General features: G+C 43.6%; 1 protein-coding gene across 4 annotated transcripts in view; it reads left to right on the forward strand.

Annotated features, from left to right (window-relative positions):
* Window positions 1-19,051, forward strand: part of CRACD (capping protein inhibiting regulator of actin dynamics) — a 125,482-nt gene that overhangs the window by 77,019 nt on the left and 29,412 nt on the right. For all 4 annotated transcript variants that reach the window (XM_068680375.1, XM_068680377.1, XM_068680378.1 and 1 more), the window contains 2 exons: window positions 5,738-5,906; window positions 18,891-19,026. In XM_068680375.1, coding sequence (XP_068536476.1) covers window positions 5,738-5,906; window positions 18,891-19,026 — 305 coding nt within the window. The remainder of the gene's footprint in view (window positions 1-5,737; window positions 5,907-18,890; window positions 19,027-19,051) is intronic.

The raw sequence follows: 19,051 nt of genomic DNA on the forward strand, positions 1-19,051 counted from the left end.
CATATCCCACGTGGCCTTAAATCCCTTGACTGCTACTCACTCTTGTAACCTGTACCAGGGGCGTCTCCCCTAGAAGATGGGGAAGGAAGAAGGAAACTCCGGCTGCTACTGAAATAGCAGGGCTGGCTAGAAAGGCTTTAACTTACAGCTGGGGGAAAGGAGGAAAACGGGAGCTTACAAGTGGTGGGAGGTAAGACACCTGCTAGAGTAAAGTGAAAGAAACTAGAAGAAGTGGAAAGGAGCAGCATCCACTTGGCTTTAGTTCTTCTGTTTACTGTCATCTGAACACACAAGCACTGCTCTTCACTCTCCTCCTGCATTAACCTCTCTTCCTTGCCAGTACCAGTAACTGTGGCACTCCTCGTGCAGCGGAGGTTGAGTCCTTTTACCTTGAAGCGAGTCAGATAAGGTTTTACTTTCCCTGTTATTTCCTTGTTACGTAAAGAGAAGTGTTGAAGTAGCTTTCTTTGCTCTGGGTGCTAAAGTTTATTTTATGGTGCCTGTTTGAACTTTACTAGAATCTATATTGCTGATTCATGTTTCCTAACATCTGTTTCAGCTGCGTGCATTTTCTTTGGCAGGTACAGTCTCTGGGAGGAAGGAAATCACAAAACGATCTGTCTATGGCAATGTTCTTGCTTCTCCAGGTGGCAAGGGAAGGCATGTTTCTGGAAAGCAAGATTGGTTCTTGCTGTGTTATGGATCCTGTAGGTAGTATTACTAGTTTCTATCAGGTAATCCAAGAATACCTCATGCTTTCTGTGGGGCAAGGTCTGCAAGAAATAGTATCTCTTACAAGATCACTCGATACTCTTGGAAAAACAGACAAGCATTGGCAGGCTATTTTAACTTAGCTTTGCCTAGGTGTTTTCCGAGACTATTGCATCTGCACCAATCTGTCGTCTTCGATCCATCCCAATCTTGTTGTCATTTAACATTTTTCAATTCATCTCTGGTTATGTTGTCTCATCTCCGTCACCATGGGACTGTTGCTTACTTTCTGCTTAAGCTCTGTCGCTAAATGTCTCACAGCTGGGACTTGACCTCCTTGCTGGGAAGCCATGTCGCTGAGCCTGAACACCAGCCTTTTTCATGTTGATCTTATTCCCTCTCTGTTAGCTTAAACGTTTCCTCAGGCTCCTTGGTGTTAGCATCTGCTTTGTATGTCTGGGCTGTGTCCATCTGTCACCCCCAGCTGGTTTTTTGTTTGGTTGGGTGGGTTTTGTTACGGGTGGAAGAGAGGGCAATGGGCTAAGGGAAAATCATGGGCGGTAAAAAACGTCCAGGAAACATCTTTCCCACTAAAATTTGATGAACCCCAATAGGTAGAGGAGCTCATCTTAAAACTTGGGAACATGATCCAGCAGAGCAGAGCCTGCCCTCCTCCTTCCTTGTTTCCAAATGGCTTGGTTCCCACTCCTGGAGGAGCGAAGATGCCTCTCTGGGGAACGCTGCTCCTGGGTCTAAAGCCAAGAGCATCAGCACAAACCAAAGTCATCACAGCTTATTTTTTTTTCACTGTAGAGATGTGGTTAGAAATGTCCATCAACTTTCCCTCTTACCATGATATTTTGGTTCTTTTTCTCCTTAACTGCTACACTGTGCCTGCAATTCGGTATCTCATGCCCTCTCCTTGCTGTGTGGTTCATAACGTTACATGTGTGTGGATTTCCATTCTCTGAACTTAATAATTCATGTCTTCATTATTCTATTACAGCACATTTTCTGGCCATTACACCCCCTGATGAGGAAAGCTGTTATTTTGGACACAGCCCCTGTGCAGTGCCTCATGTTACAGACAGGCCTTATAGGCAGGTGCTGCACTTCACATATGAACAAGTGTCTGGGAAACCTCCACAAACCCACCTGCAAGACTCAGGCTTAAAAAATCTTGGCCATGATAACTTTCATTCTAAAAAGTCACTACAAATCCTGCTTTTATATTTCCCCTGAACCACCGTGGTTCTGCCCATCAGCTGATGTCCTTGCTGGGTCCATTCTGCTCGGAGAGGCCTCTTCCCTGCAAGTTTTTTCTCTCTCCCCACTCTGAGTGCCCCAGCACCACAGCAAAGAGGACAAGCTGCAAGGAACCAACGCCTTGTTACTTATTAGGTCTCTTTCTGTTGTTGCGTGAGGCTTATTTCACTTGAAAATTATTTTTCAAATGCTTTCAGTGGTATCTCCTCTGTGCCATCCACATGTCAGCGGTGCTGCCTCACCTCTGCATTGTGCCTGCTGTTTGGGGTATATTGCTTCTTTTCCTTCCACTCTTTTAAATCTCTTCCCATGTAATAGCTGCAGTTAAATTTTGGTCCACCCATGCTTGTGTGAGGGCTCCGTGCAGTTTTTGAGGAATCACAGTGGATTTGGGTGACATCTGAATAGTTTAACTACAAGCTATCTGACAGGGATTTGCTGGCTGGTGCAGTTACTAACGCTTTGCCAGCTGAAGTCCAAAGGCTGTGCCTGATTTACAGGCAATAAAATCCATTACACCAACCTTAATCTTTACCGGAGAGAGCCTCGGAGTGAGAGATGGTGCAAGGGGAGGAGCTCTTCCTCTTGGTCTCCTGTCTGCCACCACGAGCAAAGGGATCACTGGCTGCCTTCGTGATGCCGCTGCTCTCTGCTTTACCTGGCTCCGTGTTGGGCTGTGCGTGTCTTTGAGCAGCTGACAAATTGTGTGGCAGGGTACAGGTTATTCTCATTTGCTCTGCTACTCTTCTGGAAGAAGCTGGGGAGGGAGCAGCGACCATATGCGCTGTGCTATTCAGCTAGCGTGGCCAACTCTGTTTATCTGTCGCCCTCACACCTCGTGTTTTGCTGCAATTTCAAACTGATCTGCTGCTAACTGCTTACAGTGATCTGAACGACAGAGCCCTGTACAACAGGCAGAAACAGGCTTAATTGCTGCTCTCCCGTGTTCTCCAAGGGCTGAATTTGTAGGAATCATGTTTGAGGGATTAAGGAGAGGAGGAAATGGCCTGCGTGAGCCGTCCTGGCTCTGTCAGCAACTGCCCTTGGCACAAGCTGACAGCATTGGGTACCCCAACCTTCAGCCTTATCTGTCCCGTGTTTTCCTTTCTGAAGCACAGACAGGCGAGAGGGATGAGTCACGTTTGAGCTCGAGCATCAGAGACTTGGAAGGATTTCGCACAGGGAGTTTGTTGCTGCACTGCCAATGTTTTGGTTCCTTTTTTTTTGTAATTGTTTTCCTGTTACAGGACAGATTTTACCCTGTAGGTGATATCATCCCATGTCTTCCTTTACAAAATCTCATGACAAATTTGCATGCTAGACTTTGCCTTAGCGGTTAGGGCTGGCTGCTCCTCATGTCTACACTGTCAGGACCGGGAAAGGTGCGTGCAGCCCTTGCAGGGACGGCTGTTGGTTGTGACTCACGGAGCCTGATTTAAAGAATTCATGCATAGCAATGTGACAACTGTGATGGTGCTGGGTGGAGTGGGAAACAGCCGAGGGATGTGCTGAATCACATGGAGACAAACAGACCTGGTTGGAGATAACCACGTTGGCTTTTACCCATTTTGCGATGAGGGCTGTGTTGGTCTGTCTTGTTCAACACCCGGCCTCGCAGCTGGAGCAGCGGGGTAGGTTTGGAGCTGACAAGGTGAAGCACAGTTTCACCACAGACCTCCAGAAGAGGAAGGGACAAGGGGATGGGGGGTGGCTAACACAGTGAGAAGCTTTTTTTTTAACAAAATGCTGCTGCTGAATTGATGTGTACAGTACATCACATTAAATGGCATCACACAGCCTTCCCTTCCAAAGGAGGCTGAGGGGCGGGCAGTGCGGGAGCTGTGCAGGAGCAGCTCCGTCCCCACTCCTGGGCCTGGTACCAGCCCTTTCCCTCCCCTATGTGCTGCCAGTTGATTTATGAGTTTTTGCAGGCAGTCTGAAGCGCATGAAGGGTTGGGGCAGCCGTGGCCTAAAGCAATAATGTGTCTCTCTCTGCCTGCCTGTCTGGGGCTTCGTGTACTGATGCTTTTCTCTGAAGCTGGAATTGAGCAGCGAGCAGGCTGGAGCTGTGAGTTGGCTGGCGCACGGCACACAGAGCTAAGGGACAGGGAGAAGTAAACTCCTTGTTTAAATGTCCCCATTTTCCTTCTGGGGTGTTGTCATATTAGTAAAATTATGCAGCTTCAGTGGTGATTGTTTCCCTAAGCTGTTTTTGAGGTTCATAATCCAGCAGTTCATCTTTTTATCTCCACGCTGCTACTGGGGTGCTGTGTTGTCCTAATGAAGTTGCGCAAATGCCGTGAGCCTTAACTGCTGAACGAGAAGATGATGCTGGGTAAACCTCTTAGGGATTTGTCAAGGAAATGCGGCATTAGTATCTATTGCATCTTTGACTCCTTACTTTGATCTAGGTTTCCTGCTTCATCCGTAATTGGGTGCAGATGCCCTCAGATTCACAAGGAGCCTCCTGCAGCTTTCTCACTCTTTGTGCAAGTTTGTCCCCACCCCTGGGTTCAGCTGGGGCTGGCTGGCACCCTGCTGGCTTGGAAACCCCCCGTCGCTGGAAGCAGCCAGGTGGCAACGTGCTTTGGTGTCTTTTCTCTCCTCGATACTCCACTGTTACGCCTCTGGCAGCTGCTCTGGGGAGTCACCCAGACGTGGCTTCGCCATACGCAGGTATGGCAGAGTGAGGCATGAAACCCAACGTGGCACTGCCAGGTGCTGCTGCAGGAGGGAAATCTATGAGAGTTACAAAACTCTGTGTCACCAGTACAACAGGATGCTTCTCCAGCTGGGCTGCGACAGGAGGCTGAAAGGTTTTTAATACCACTAGTTTGTTTAAAGTAGACTCACTGCAAAATTGCATAGAGATAGAAAAGAAATGAAGTTTTTGGCAGTTATATGTTTTAGAAATTCTTTGGTGCATCCCAGCCCAGAGAACTTAACCTCTTCTTGGCAATGGTTAGTAAGTTTTTGTAAATACATGTTGATAGAAAAGTAGTTTGCAGCTACATTTATTTTCTTCAAACTTTTGTGGGGTGGGAAAAAAAAATCACTTCTGGTTAACTTGTTTTATTTCTTGGTCCTGTCTTCATGTCTGCTTTGTCTTTTGGCTGTGCTTTTTTGGTGAAGCTTTTAAAAATTGAAATATCTCAAGGAAGAAGTGCTTGGTCAAATTCTGTCCCTTTCTCAGTTACTTTGGGGGCTCAGAAAAATGTTTATTGAAGTAACCCACCAGCAAACCAACAGGACTTTGTCCTGTGCCCTTCTCTCATTTACAAATCAACTTGCCTGGTTGTGAGGCCCCGTAAGTAGAGTACAGCAGGTGACTTTCAATTGCTTTCAACTGCACGCAGGGGATTCTGCACCTGCCTGAGTGGGGAAACCAAAGCAGTGCATGTCTTTTGGTAAAAAGGCCAAAACAAAAGCATGGCATAAGCCTAAAAATGATCCCCAATGTTACATTCTTGCTCAGTAAAATTATCCTTTCCCCTTATCCAGACATTCAGCTGATGCCTCCAAGCAGACCCTTAAACCCGGGAGCAGATGTTTTAATGCTCTTACTTTTGCTCTGCCAGTGCTGTACGTCAGCAGGGAGTTGCAGCCCAGCATTTACATCGCAGGCGCTGGGCTGCTTCGGGCTGCTGCTTTGCTCTTTGACCTCATTCTCCCTTTGAACGCGGTACCGCGGTGAGTGCTGGCGAGTCGCGCCGGGGGCCGCTTCCCTCAGCCCTGCCTGTGTTTGCCTTGTAATCCACAGACAAGAAAAAAGCAGGCAAGTTCCAGCCTTTCAAGAAGCTCTTCGGCAAGCGGAAGAAAAGGGAGCCTGCCTCAGACTGCGAGGAAGCCAAACTGAAGCCGAGCCACTCCTTCGGGAACGTCTGCAACGGCGCCTTCTCCTCTGATGAAGAGCCCAACGGTGGTCTGAGGTAGGAGCGTGCCACACAGCTGGGGGCCTGTACAAACATGAGGCTCGGTGTCCCTGCTTTTAAGGGGCAGGGCTTGATGGTAGAAAGTTGTGCACTGGTTGTTGGGAAGCGCGTGCATCTTTTCTGAACATGGCACCTGCTGCTGTAGAAACCAAGGTCCCGCTGCTTGCACAAGCTGCTTGCTGGGAGCATGTGCCCGTGGACAAGAAAGGAATCCCAGGGTTGAGCAGAAATTAATTTTAATCCTGCTCCGTGATGTAGCATCCCTGAGCAGTCATATTAATGGCATCCCTGCTTAAAAGCAATTTCCCAATTTTAAAAAATTGGAAAAGGGAATCTTGAACTGGCTGCTACAGATGCTTTATTGCATGCTTTTCCCTGCAAGGTGATATTTCTGGGTCCGGATGGAAATGCCCTCTTTTGGTCCACACCTGTACAGTTTTTGCATTGTAATTAGGGTCAACAAACAGGCTGCTTTTATTCTGATCCTATTTGAATGTGGAATAGAAGGGGGAAGGGAGGGGAGAGGGACACCTGGTGATCAGGTGTATTCCAGTGCCAAGAACCGATGGGAAGAGAACACAAGAATTTGCTGCAGAAATGATGGGAGGGATTAGTATATCAGAAACATGACCCTCCACTTTATTTTCAATGGTGCAAAATCACAGCTGTAAAGATGTGAGATGTCTTGAAACTTAAACATATCTATAATTTTGTTTTGTTCTGTAAGTTCTTGGTTTCCCCTTTGGTTTCTTCAGTGCAATCTCGTATGTCTCTTTCACCTGTCCCAAAGTTTCAGCAAATGGAGACTGAAGGTAGCAGTGTTGTAGCTGGGGGATGTGGCTGGCTGCTGTGGCGCTGCATTACCTGCACACAGGATGCTGAGCAGCTGTAGGAAGTCACCGTATCTTTTGCCTCAAGAGCAGACTAGTGAGTAAGAGCAAAACAAAAAGCATCATCTCGCTCCCAGGGATTTCCCATTCTGTGTAACTGAAAATTCAGTGCTGTGCCCAGACACAGGCAGTGATAGGGAGGGGAGCTTGCCTCACTCCACAACAGCATAGTGAAGGGGTGGCAGACCCTCCTGAGGCTGTTAAATGCTGGCATTTTTAAAATGGGCAACTTCTTTATCTAATTAATAAAGGCATTAAAATTAAGTCCCTAGTGGAATAAATCAGTTCTCATGATGTAAATCACAGGGGATGAGCAAATATGGATGGTCCCAAGTCTCAAGTGGGATGTTTCTTTCTGTGCAAGTGATTCATGAGAGCTTCTTCCGCATTAGCCTGCTAGAAATTATCTCACACAGAACTCTGCTTTCCCTGTCAGGCTTCGTGGTACAAATGTAGGTGGGATTTGATAACAATTTTCAGTTTGCAGGTAGCATCTGCCACATTTAGCCATCCTACAATGTGCATAGATGTTCAGTGTGGTGCATTAAAGCACTTCTGGGAGCTTAGCTTTGCCAACCTTTTCAGTTTTCAGCAGCGTGGCTTTCATCCACTGTATTTTTTTGCCTGTAGTATAACTTCAAATGTTTATGAATTAAATGCAGAGATCAGCTATTTAAGTAAACTAACATACACAGTTGTTTACAAGTTGTCTGCCAGTAAATGCATTACCATACCTTTCAGCATTCATACAGAAATGAACCAAAGGGAATCTAAATAACTACTAGTGTATTTATATAAAACTAAATTCCTGAATAGTTTTATAAACTCCTCTACTTCAGACTCTTTAAGAACGTAGAAAGATAGCATGTTTAAAGCTAATAGTAATAAAAGTTCCAATTTTGCAAAAATTAAAAAATAAAAATAAAAAAATGGGAATGCTTACATTCCCTGAATGGAGCTACATTTCTTAAGTAGCCTGTAAAGTACATTGATTTGTTGTTTGCAGACATTTCACGTGGAGTTTTTGTTTAGGGGAGGAGAGATTTGCTGTTTTGAAAAGCTAAGTAAGCTCCTTCAGGAAGGTAAAAACAAGAAAAGAAATAAGTGTAGGCTAAATAAGACATCAATATCGCTTCTGAGAGCTAAGCTAATATTTCACTGCGTGCTATATTGGCTTACAAGCCTGCTCAGAGCAAGCGCCTGAATCTCTAATGGGGAACGCACCGACCAGGCGATGCAGACACACCGTGAGAAATCCAGGTAATCTGCATGGGGTGTAGCTTCACCAGCTGAGTTGGAAGCAGGCTGGGAGCTCTGCCTGTCCATCCCTTCTCACAGCAACTTCTTGGACTCATCAGATGCAAATAATGCTCTTGGTAACCTGATGTATGCGCTCTTCAACCCCTATATTCATCTGTGTTGTTTTGCAATTCCTGGGCAGGAGGTTTGTTACTGCAATGTGTCTTGCCCTGCCTTCTGAGAGACTGGAATTCCTTTGCCTACTCTTAGATTGCCCTTCTCAAGTTTAAGAAGTTAAAACTGTATCCATTAACTTTCTGTCGTAAGCATAAGAGCTAGGAGATAGAAGTGCTTATTACACGACAAGTTAAATTGCGTTTGTGGTGCTTCACTAAAGTCTCTAGAAGCTTCTGTTCTGAAGCTGTCAGACCTTTTATAACATTTAGTATTTGTGGTATTATTTTTCGTGAAGGACACTAAGCAGGCATTGTGAGAAAAGACCTGCACAGTTTGTGATTCTGGGTTAATGTGCAGAGGCAGCTGGGGAATTGCATTTTACTTGTAGTTCTATGGCAGTGCCTTTACATGGGCTGAGTGCAATATTCCAAAGGACATGGCAATAACCTGTCAGCTCTGTAAAACTCAAGTGTGACCATATTGATCTTCCAGAAAAAAGTCTCCTGGGAATCTTCATTCTGTTGAATGTGCCTGGCCATGAAACTCGCCCTCTTTATTTGTAAATCCCTATCAAATTCCCCATAATCCCCATAAAACCGTTCTCACATCACCTTCATGGAGTCACCTTAATTAAGCTGGAATTGCTGAAAGATCTCAATTCTTTCTGTATGCTGTGGAGGACTGCCTGTGAAGAAGAAGGTGGGACAGATTTATTGTCTTGTAAACAGCTTTGCCTAACTTTTGCTCAACCTTAGTCAGCAAGAACCACTGTTGGGACTGGACCTGAACCACCCAGCTCTTTGCCCCAGTAGAGCTGTGCAAAACCACAGCAGTTAGCGCTCACCTAATGAATTCAGCTCCTTTTCTGCTTGTGGAGACTGCATGCATAAGCAGCGTGATTTCTGGGAATGTATTAGCTCCGTGAAAATGTCACATTTTGGCAAGCAACCTTGCTGCTTGCTTTTCAAGATGTATCCCTGTTGCACTTAATCAGATAATTCGGTAAGATCGTATAATTGCATTATTTCACACCCGTGACTGTGGAAGCCATAAGCATTGCCTTGCAAATACGAAGCTTGGTTTCTGACAGTCTTACTGGTAGAACTTCAGGATTATCTTTCCTTGAGAATTATCCTGACATCTTGTCAGGACACTTCACGTCTGGAGATGTGAACTGGACACTTGCAGGATTGGAGGAGAACCTTTCAGTACTTTTGGTGATATGTGCCCAGTGTCTGCACTTGAAGACATGCATGCTTAGTGTGGATTTAAGGTTTAAGGCAAGTATTTTGCACAGGTTTCATCATTAGGCCATATAGATAAGCAAAATAAGCGATAAAGGGTTTATGGACCAGAGCTGGGGCAGGGAGCATGCTGTGTTCCCATGCTGTGTCAGGAGTTTTACGGCTTGTGACTGGAAGTTCCCAGGAGGGACACCCTAGGGTGATAAACTGGGACACAGAGCCAAGACGCAGTGTGATCCAAGGCCATACATCTGCACTGAGCTGCAAGCTGCGTGAGTGGCAGGCTCCTGAGAGGAGGAGAAATCTTCCTAATTTCTCCTGACAGTCCAGGGGTAAATCTCTTTGTTTGAGAAGAGCAGAGGGAAGTCTGGGGAGTGGACAAAACATGTATTTTCTTATTGTCTTAAGAGACCTTCAGTTAGCAGTTTGCTAAAGATAATTTTTGTTGGAGTTCTTGTGGGTTGATGGACTGAGGACTAAGCAAAGAGCTCCTTCCGCTGTAAGCAGGGAGGGAACGATGGCAACAACTGATGCTGAGAAAGCCACAGTGATTCGATCCCTTTTTAACTTTCATCTTCTGTACAAAAAGCAAAAAAAAAATTAAGAAAAATAAAAGGGGGTGGGGGGAGCAACACTAATTGTGCTTTCAGTATTGTGTCTGTTTTTAGCCTATGTGAACTTTGTTCCTATGAGTGCAGTTTATATTGAGGTTGTGCGTACACAGATGGCAGGGATATCACAGCTTTGAGAGTAAGTCCTCCAAATAACCTGCAGGTTCTTCTGGCGGGTGCAGAACGGGACCTGTATTCTTGTGCTTGTTCTCACAGAAGTTAGAGATAGGAGAGGCTTGCTCAGTGCTCAGCCACCCTTTCTGTGATTGTTCCCAGCTGGCAATTTCCTCAAAAAACAAAATTATCCACCTGGTTTTGTGAACAGTGTGCTCAGCTTGGGAATTTCTGCAGGTAATTGTGGTCTTCTCCTCCAATAACAGAGTATTATATAAGTTAGGCCTAGGGTGTGATGCCATTTATTCACTGTTACTCATCTCTCATATCTCTATTTTAGCATCTGAATATTTAATTATAATTCTGCATTTCATGTGAATGAGAACAACTCGTCTGCGTCAAATGTGGCCTTGGTTACTAACTGCTGATCAATGGCGTTCACTCCTGTTGTCATAGAGACTGACCTGAAAAATGAACACAATTGTATTTTCCTCATTTCTCAAGTGACTCTCTATTATCATTCAGGTAATTACTCGGCATGTACTTTAAAATAATATTGATTGATTGGTGGTTGACTGGTGATTGATTAAATAAGGCAAAAACTAATGATCAGGACAACCTGCTCTGTCTCTTTCTGGACTTGATGTTGCCTCCTGAGCAAGCCAAGCCCCTGCTCTGATGGCATGTTCACCTTGCTGCTCGCATTTCCACGACATTTTGGTGGGTGATGCAGTTCATGTGAAGAGTATCTCCCATGCTACTTTGGGGGGATAGTGAAAGGAGTAGGACAAGTGCTGTGATCTTCTTTTCTTAGTGTTGACCTTTGCTACCTGTACGGACCAGATTTGGTGCAGATGACAACCAGCAGGACACAAAGATTTGTGTTCCTGCTCCAGGCCACTCCAGGGATTTCATCCAAGGCTTGATCCCAAGGAACAGGCAGTCTGTATTCAGCATCTCCTTTAGGCAGACTCCTCAGACAAAGTACTTGTAGGCATGCAGTCTGTCCCCAAATTTCCAAAAGCAGCTCATGATATTTTCAGCTTTTCATAAAGTTTTGCTTCTACCTCCAACTCAAATTTGTAAGCCTAATATATAAGCTTTTAATGGCTATGTATTTTTTCCCCTGCATGACTATTAGAGCACTTGATCTCATGAAGATGATTCACCGACAGCTCAGCTGTTGAATTTCTAAATTTGAGAGTGGGGAGGAGGGAAACCCAACAACCTATAACTGCTAATTTGTAGGAATCTGCTTTGTTAAAATAGGAGGAATAAGAAAACTTTATTTAATGTATTGGTTTATTATCTGTTAGTGTATTTATACATTCATAAATCCCTATGACGTGAAGGTGCTGACTAAACATGAAAATAACCAGACTCTGGACAGTCACAAGCTCTTGTGTTTTGGGTGCAGTTGAGTGTCCCAGTACCTTCTTGGACAATTCCTGACGCTGTTTTGACACATTTCCACCTGGATGTAGCAGTGGACAGCTCTGTGTGAAGCAATCTAGACCACCAGTTAAAAACTGATCTCTACCTACTAGCTCCTTCAAAGAGCTCCCCAAATGCCTTCCCTCTGTCACATCCAATTTTTGTTCATTGGGCAATTTTTCTTTTCCTATTAGACTGATTACTCCAATTGGCTTTTGTCAGTTTCCTAATTTCCCTTACGAGTGCTTTCCTGACTCCAGTGGGATGCCTGGGAGCAGTGGTGCTTGGTGTGCACCTTCTCCTGGAGCCTTGTTAGCAGCACTCTGACACCTCAGATCTTGTCTTCTTCCTCTCTATTATCAACTTGACAAAGCTCCAGAAGCTTTGTTCTAAGGTATGTGAGCTAGGATTTTTTACCACTTGTTGCAATTCTATCACTTACTAGTGATTTACAGTAAACGCCATCATCCTGTCATTCCTTTATTTTTTTCAGCCACTGTTTGAGCGTAAAACCACCTCATTACATGCACCATAACAGGTGTAAGATCGTGATCTCTTCGGTACTCTTTCACTCTGCAGTGGTCCTCAACATTTGAGCAGGTACTGAGCTCCATCTTCTTTTTCCTTATCTTTCATCCTCAACCCTGACCATGACTAGTTTATTTTTCACCTCAGTAATTCCAGAACTACTTGTACTCTGGTCTTCACTTCTTCCATCGCGTACACTGCCTTGCTGCCCAGGGCCCGGTCCCACGGTACCAAAGCAAGGATAGCAGGGACAGATTGTGGGATGGTGGCCAAGTTGAACCTGTGTGCAGATAAGGCAATATCTGGATGATAGGACAGGTTCCAGGCTGAGTTGGGAAATCAGTTTGTAGGTCAGGATCAGGTCCAGTGATCACCAGGCAGGTAGGTCCCCAGTGAGAGGGCAGGGCAAGCCAAGCCAAGAAGTCAGTCTGCAAACTGAGGTGTGGATCAAGGGCCTTCGTGGCCAGACATGGTTGTGGCCGAGCTGGAGCCAGCGCTCCTCCAGCGCAGCTCAGGCAGCAACCAAAGCCCCCAGGTGCGATCACAAATATTGCCCCCAGTCCATGTGTGTAGGTGGAGGTCCCAGGTGAGGCTGGTCAGGGATGTTAAGGCTTATGAGGGCATTCAGGGCCCTGAGGTTTCTCAAGATTGATTTCTGTGCCCTTACTGCCCAAGATGTTGGTTACATTACTAGCATGTATTAATGATGCATCAGCTACTCAAAACTAGGCTCGATCCCTGCTTTTAAGGGACAATTTATGGCAGGTTCATAGGTTACAAGTCTCCTGGTGACACCATGCTGAAGCTTTGTGTAGCATAATGTTGCACGATGTCTTTTGAAATGAGCAGGGCTACTTAATCAGAGACTGTAGAACAGGTCCTTGACATCAGTGGGGCTCTGGTGGGTTATAATAACGGGATTGTGCAGTTTCCTCAGAGTTTGTGTCCTGAGGTTCAGCAGCTTTTGAAATCGACATGGACACATCTTTAGACTGAGCAGAGAAATGATTCCTAAGTTGACTTTATGAGAAAGAATCCTTCAGCTACCCTGCTGAAATATCTCCCTCTTGGCTGTTTAGCTTGCAAGGACCATGTTTATGGGTTTGCTAAAACAGTGGAGTAACGCGCAGCCTAAGCTCAGTCGTAACTCACAGCCCTTGCAGCACGGACAATAGTCCCCATCCAGGCATTATTTAGAACTAAAACTCACATTCCAGCACAATGTAAACAGATGAAAGAAAATAGCTAAAAATACAGCTCAGTATTACAGTCCATTTTCATCTATTAAAGTATTTATGCATCTCTGGAATGACTAGAAAATGCAATTTGTGTTTTTCATCTCTAGCTGCCCTGGGGACATTCATGAGAGAGGAAAGGAGTTGGAATCAGATTTCTTTTTTTAAAACAAAGCATTAAGTAAAGGCAAGCTATCGCTTCGCCTGTCATTTCCTTGCAGCACTATTCTGGGAGGTGACTCTCAGATGTCTTTGAAGGGATTATATTAAGGGTCAATACCTGGCTAAAACACATTTGTTCTTGCTTTGCATACTTTGTGAATTCTTAGTGTTGAAAATGGACGTATTTAAAAAGTTTGGTTCTTGGTTCGTTCTGTGGAACTGGTTTCTATCAGAAATCTACAAGAGTGGAAGTCATGAGACTGTTTTTGAGTCAGTCTCTATGAACATGGAAGAACAGAACACCGCCTTCTTTCCCTTTATTTTCCAATTCTATTTCTAACTTCTTAATATCAGAGTGGGAGGAACACTTATGAGATGCTGAAGAGGCAATTGGTGAGACGAGATTTCTGTACCACAGTAACGCATTGATGCACGATTATGCAAGAGCTGAGATCTGAGTGTTAACCTGCTGGCAAAACTTTCTAAAGATTGCACATTTGTCTTTGAGAAGAGAAGTAAGGAGGTAAACTTAGCCTTGTATTCTGTGCAGCATTGCCCCTGCGTATACCCTGGGGTACTTGAAGGTTTAGTCCCACAGCTGTATTAAATGATCGAAGTCCAGGCTGCAGTCATCCGACTCTTTCCAGCAGCTCTCTGGGCACGCCTCCGCCAGCTGGCACGGGTGCTTGTGCCAAACCAGGAAATTATGAGGGTTTTTTTGTTGTTTGTTTTCTCTAGTTATTTATTCACCCAAATCAGTTCTCTCAATTGTTTCACATGAACCACTAAGCAGGCACCAAAGAGGTGACAGGAACGTGTGAGGAGGAAGGGTAATACCTCACCCAGTCCTCATGTGGAGTAGCCAGACCTGATGTAAGAACCCATCCTAAACAGACACAGGTGCGTAGCCATGCATGACTGCTGGGCATCTGAAGAAAAATCTCTTTGTCTGTCTTCATGGAAGAGAAGTCAGACTTTTCTTGTAGGCTTTTGGTGGTCCTATTCTGCCATGAAGCATTCATTTCATGTTTCCTAGTTTCTTAGCGCACACACACAGACACCTCAGCAAGAGTGAGTAATGGAAAGAGGGTTTACTGCACATTTTTTTGCAAGTCAAATTCACGTATAGATATATTAGGTTTATGATACTATCAACATATATGTAATCAGTTTTACCTGTGCTTTTCTGGGATTCTTCCAGAAGTCTAAAATACTAACAGAAGGTGTTCTCCCTTTCCACAGGAATGAATTAACTCAGCGCTGAGTTAAACAGAGTCTGAGAAACATATTCATTTTGAGCTGAAGAAAGCTAGTGAGGGGCAAAATGCATCTGAGGCAACTGTTTTTATAGCTAAATACAGTGAGACCTGGATTCAGAGCCTATGTTGTGGTCAAGTCCTCATCCATGGTTAAGATGTGCTGTGGTCTTCCATATCTTGCTCTGTTCCCTCCATGTGACACTTCTGTCCTTGTTATTTGTAGAAGTCCTGTGGAGTGGTTGGGACTGCTGGACCCTCTTGGGGTACCCTCAAGATAAAGGCCTATTCTGGTATACTCTTTTTGTGCCAAAGCCCCTGTGTGTCAAAAAAAAAAAACTAGTACGTTCTCAAAATGTAGCAGGTATTTCATCCTAACAATCTAAAGGTGAACAGTGGTCTCTTAGTTTTGCTGAGAAGTTGAATATTCTTTTCGTGTCTATGGGAATCTGAAGTGGGACAAAGGTGTAGCAAAGAGAACTTTGAGAACAAATGGAATTTTCATGCAAACTTTGCTCCAACTATATGAAAATGACTTCTGAAAATTTGTGTATTGGAAGTGAAACTGGAGCACAATAATTGGGTAGTAACCCATCTTCAGAAATCAGGTCTTTAAGGATTTGCTCTAAGTGCTTTGTATTTTGGAATAGCTCATCCATAATTTATTTAATTCAGTCAGGTGTTTAGAAGTGAGTCAGATGGTGATTCAATTATTTTCAGCACAAACAGCCCCTGAAGTGTCACTGTCAGCGTTATCAACACAAGTGCTTATAAATTGATGCCCCTGTTTTCCCAGATCTCTTGGAAGTGATACAGCAGTTGGGAACTGAGCTACAACTTCAACCATGGCTGCAAGAATAACCCCTGCCTCTGACACACAGGGAAGCTATCCATCCAGAGCTGTTCCTGGTGCACACACACCCTTTAATTGAAGGGAGGGCTTTCTGTACCGGTCTGTAGATGTGGATTGTGAGGATCCAATTGTGTAAAGGCTTCTGAGGAAGCCTTTGGAGATGAGAATGGTAGAACTAGTGAAGGAAGCTCGATTATTCCTATTGTATGATGACTTCAAAGGAATTCAGTCTTTTTTACAGTAGAACACGGGGAGAGTGAGGAAAAAAAAGGTGGAACAGGGACCTTTGTGATCTAATCTGTCAAACTCACAGCTGGGAGGATTTGAAAGGATCATAGGCTCCAAGTGAATAAAATAAGAGACCTTTCAGAAAGTTGAAGTAGCCTAGAAATTGCCTTAAATGTTATTCAGACTCACCTGTAAAAGAAACTGGGTTACTACAATGTATGAATATGCTTTTTCCAACATGCTTTAGCCTGGATAGGCATTTAAGAAAAAAAAAATGAAGCCATTTTACTGACTATTGGAGATGGGGCTGCCAGAATTTCTCAGACACTCAGTTCTGAAATGTCCAGTATTTGGATTTGGATATCCCCTGGTTTTGAGGGGAAGCAGTAGAAGAGAGGTCCTGGGTTAATTCACTGTGGAGTTTTATGAAAGTTTCACACATTCTGACAAATTGGAGTATGTTTGTCTTGGTAGGGAGTTAAAAACAAAAGTTTTCAAACTACAAGTTTGGCATCAGCTCTATAAAACCAAAATGTGCTGCTGAAATTCGGGGGGTTGACCTGCTAGTGACCCCTCTTCAGTTCAAAGGGGATAGGGTAGGGATAAACTGGGTTGTGCGTCTTCAGCAGATCTCTCAGCTCTAAGGTAAACTATAAATTCCCCTGGCCTTGCCTTCTGCCCATACTGACCCATGCAAATGAAGGAGTGGTTGGCACGGGTCAGTTTGTCAAAATTTGCATCTTCCCCTCCGTTTTGGCCGCAGAGGGAGATCTGTGAATACACAGACTTTTACTCTGTTGAAGGCAGTACGAAAGCTTTCAGTTCAAACTTGCCAAAATAGTTGTATTAAAAACCAACTCGCAGTGAGCTTCATGTCACACCACTCACCTTGCAAGCTGGACCTTCTAGGATTTTGTCCTGGTTAAGATGCATTTCCAAAACTCTGGTTGATGGGCTGCTTCCTGGGTGGCCAAGGAAGCTTTCTGTCACTTACTGCAAGGCCACGCGGTGTTCCCACAGCTCTGTGAGTGGGCTGAGTCAGGATGATTCAGTCCTGACCCTTTTTAGAAGAAGGTTTAAAAATATACTTTTCTGGTTTCCTCTAATAAAAGGCTTCTAAAATAAGGTGTATTACCCTTAGCAGGCAATCAACTTGTGGGTTTTATTTAAAATAAATAAATAAATCTAGAATAAAACACAGCATCAGTTAAATGTTTCTCTTATGGCTAAAAATGCTGTGAAATGTTGAATAGCTCTTTTGCTTGATTGCATGCTGGTTTGTTTTAAATGAAGTGTGTTGTTCAAATATTACTTTTGGATAAAAAATAATTTTACAGTTGAGTATGCTTGTGTGCAGGATGAAGTGATATAGGGAGCTCTGTGTCTTCTCTCCAAAACCTTGGATGATTTATTTTAAGTGCAAACATATCCTATATATAAACTGGAGACACAGAGAGGTTATGGGGAGCTCGTTTTTGTATTATTCTCAGGTTATCTGCAAAAAATTTTGTTAGAAAAGCCAATTATATCTTATAATTTAACCAATTTTATGGGGTTATATTAATTGTATACAAAATTCATACTTGGTAAGAAAAATTATCATTTGTATTTTTTAAAAAGTTCACACCACTGAGAGGGGGGATGATGAATATGTATTAAATACTTTCCAGAGGTATTTTTCAAAATATGAATAGAGCTGTTTTGAACACTTTATAGACTATAGGCACATTTTTAGATGGAGAAAAAGAGAATATATGGATTTTCTTAAACATCACAGAATCACAGAATTTCTAGGTTGGAAGAGACCTCAAGATCATCGAGTCCAACCTCTGACCTAACACTAACAGTCCCCATGTGAGGGTTTAGTTTTTCCTGCTGTTTTACTTACCCCTCTTTCTGGAAGGATCCACCTTCCTTGCTTAAGCTGAATAATTTTTTATGATGTTTCCTACCATATTTAAAAGGTTGTCTGGGTTAGCTTGGTTTAAAAAAAAAAAAAAGTTTTTCCCTCTCTGGATTGTAAATTTACTGAAGCTGTAAATGGATTCTGTAGTGTTGCCAATAGGTTATTAAAAGAGATCTAAGGCCTCTCAGTTGCTCAGTTTCTTCTACTGTGACTTTCATTGTGTTTGTATTTCAATGGCTTCCTAGTCACCATCAAATATTCTAGGCTGGACAAAATGCAATTTTCAAACTCAAATATTTTCCCTCAAGATCCCCCCAAAAGCCTAAAATAACTCAGAGCATCCTTTAAAAGAAACGAACAAAACAAATGAAAAAAATCCCTCAGTTTTCTTGAAGAGCCTTTAAAATCTCTAGTACATTAAAACACTTTTGGTTTAATCCCTCTGCCTGTGGATTTACAGCAGCCATATAAGTAGGTCATTTGTGATGCACTCCCTTCCTTGGCACTTGGGCTCCTCGCCCATGGGCATGTCTCACTGTTTGTTGCCAATCAAACCCATCTGATATGCTTTGTGTAGTTCAGTGGGTTGAGGATAACATCACATTGTCAGCGTGACCACGCTCATGGTGACAGAAACGGGTGCGTAATGAGCTCGACAGCGTATTACCTCTTCCTGTGTTTGAGTGGTCGCTTTTGCTTTGGACCTGCTGTCTGTGTTTTGAACGTTAGCCCGGCTAAGCAGTTATTTTATATAATTTTAATTACAGTATATTTTTTAAATGTGACATCTGGTAACATGTGCATCATCATCATCTACCCTGTATTCTAAAAGTAATGCTTAGCCTTGGGGCTTCTAAGGAAAATTAATTGAACTTTTTCAACCTTCTTATTAAAAACTTCTCACTTAGTGTTCTTCCAAGGAGGAAGACTGCACGCAAAGGAATCACTGATCTGATAACAGAAAATGTTTGGATATCTCTGTTATGAGAATGTTCAAAGCTCTTGTACGGACAGAAGGGAGGGAAAATCCATATAGCAGTGCAGCTATGATATGAAGGGCCACTCTCATAAATTAATTGTTGTACTTATTACCTATTTTTCCAGGTCTTCCCATTATTATATGGGCAGTCGAGCTTTCTCCCATGACAGTATTTTTATACCTGATGGGAGAACAGAGAGTGAACAGACCGTCCAAGCAATGTCACAGGAGAACGTTTTAGGAAAAGTCAAAACACTACAGGTAAGAAATTACAAGGAGGGAAGGG

Source organism: Anas acuta, chromosome 4 (genome assembly GCF_963932015.1).
Source record: "Anas acuta chromosome 4, bAnaAcu1.1, whole genome shotgun sequence".
Classification (NCBI taxonomy): Eukaryota; Metazoa; Chordata; class Aves; order Anseriformes; family Anatidae; genus Anas; species Anas acuta.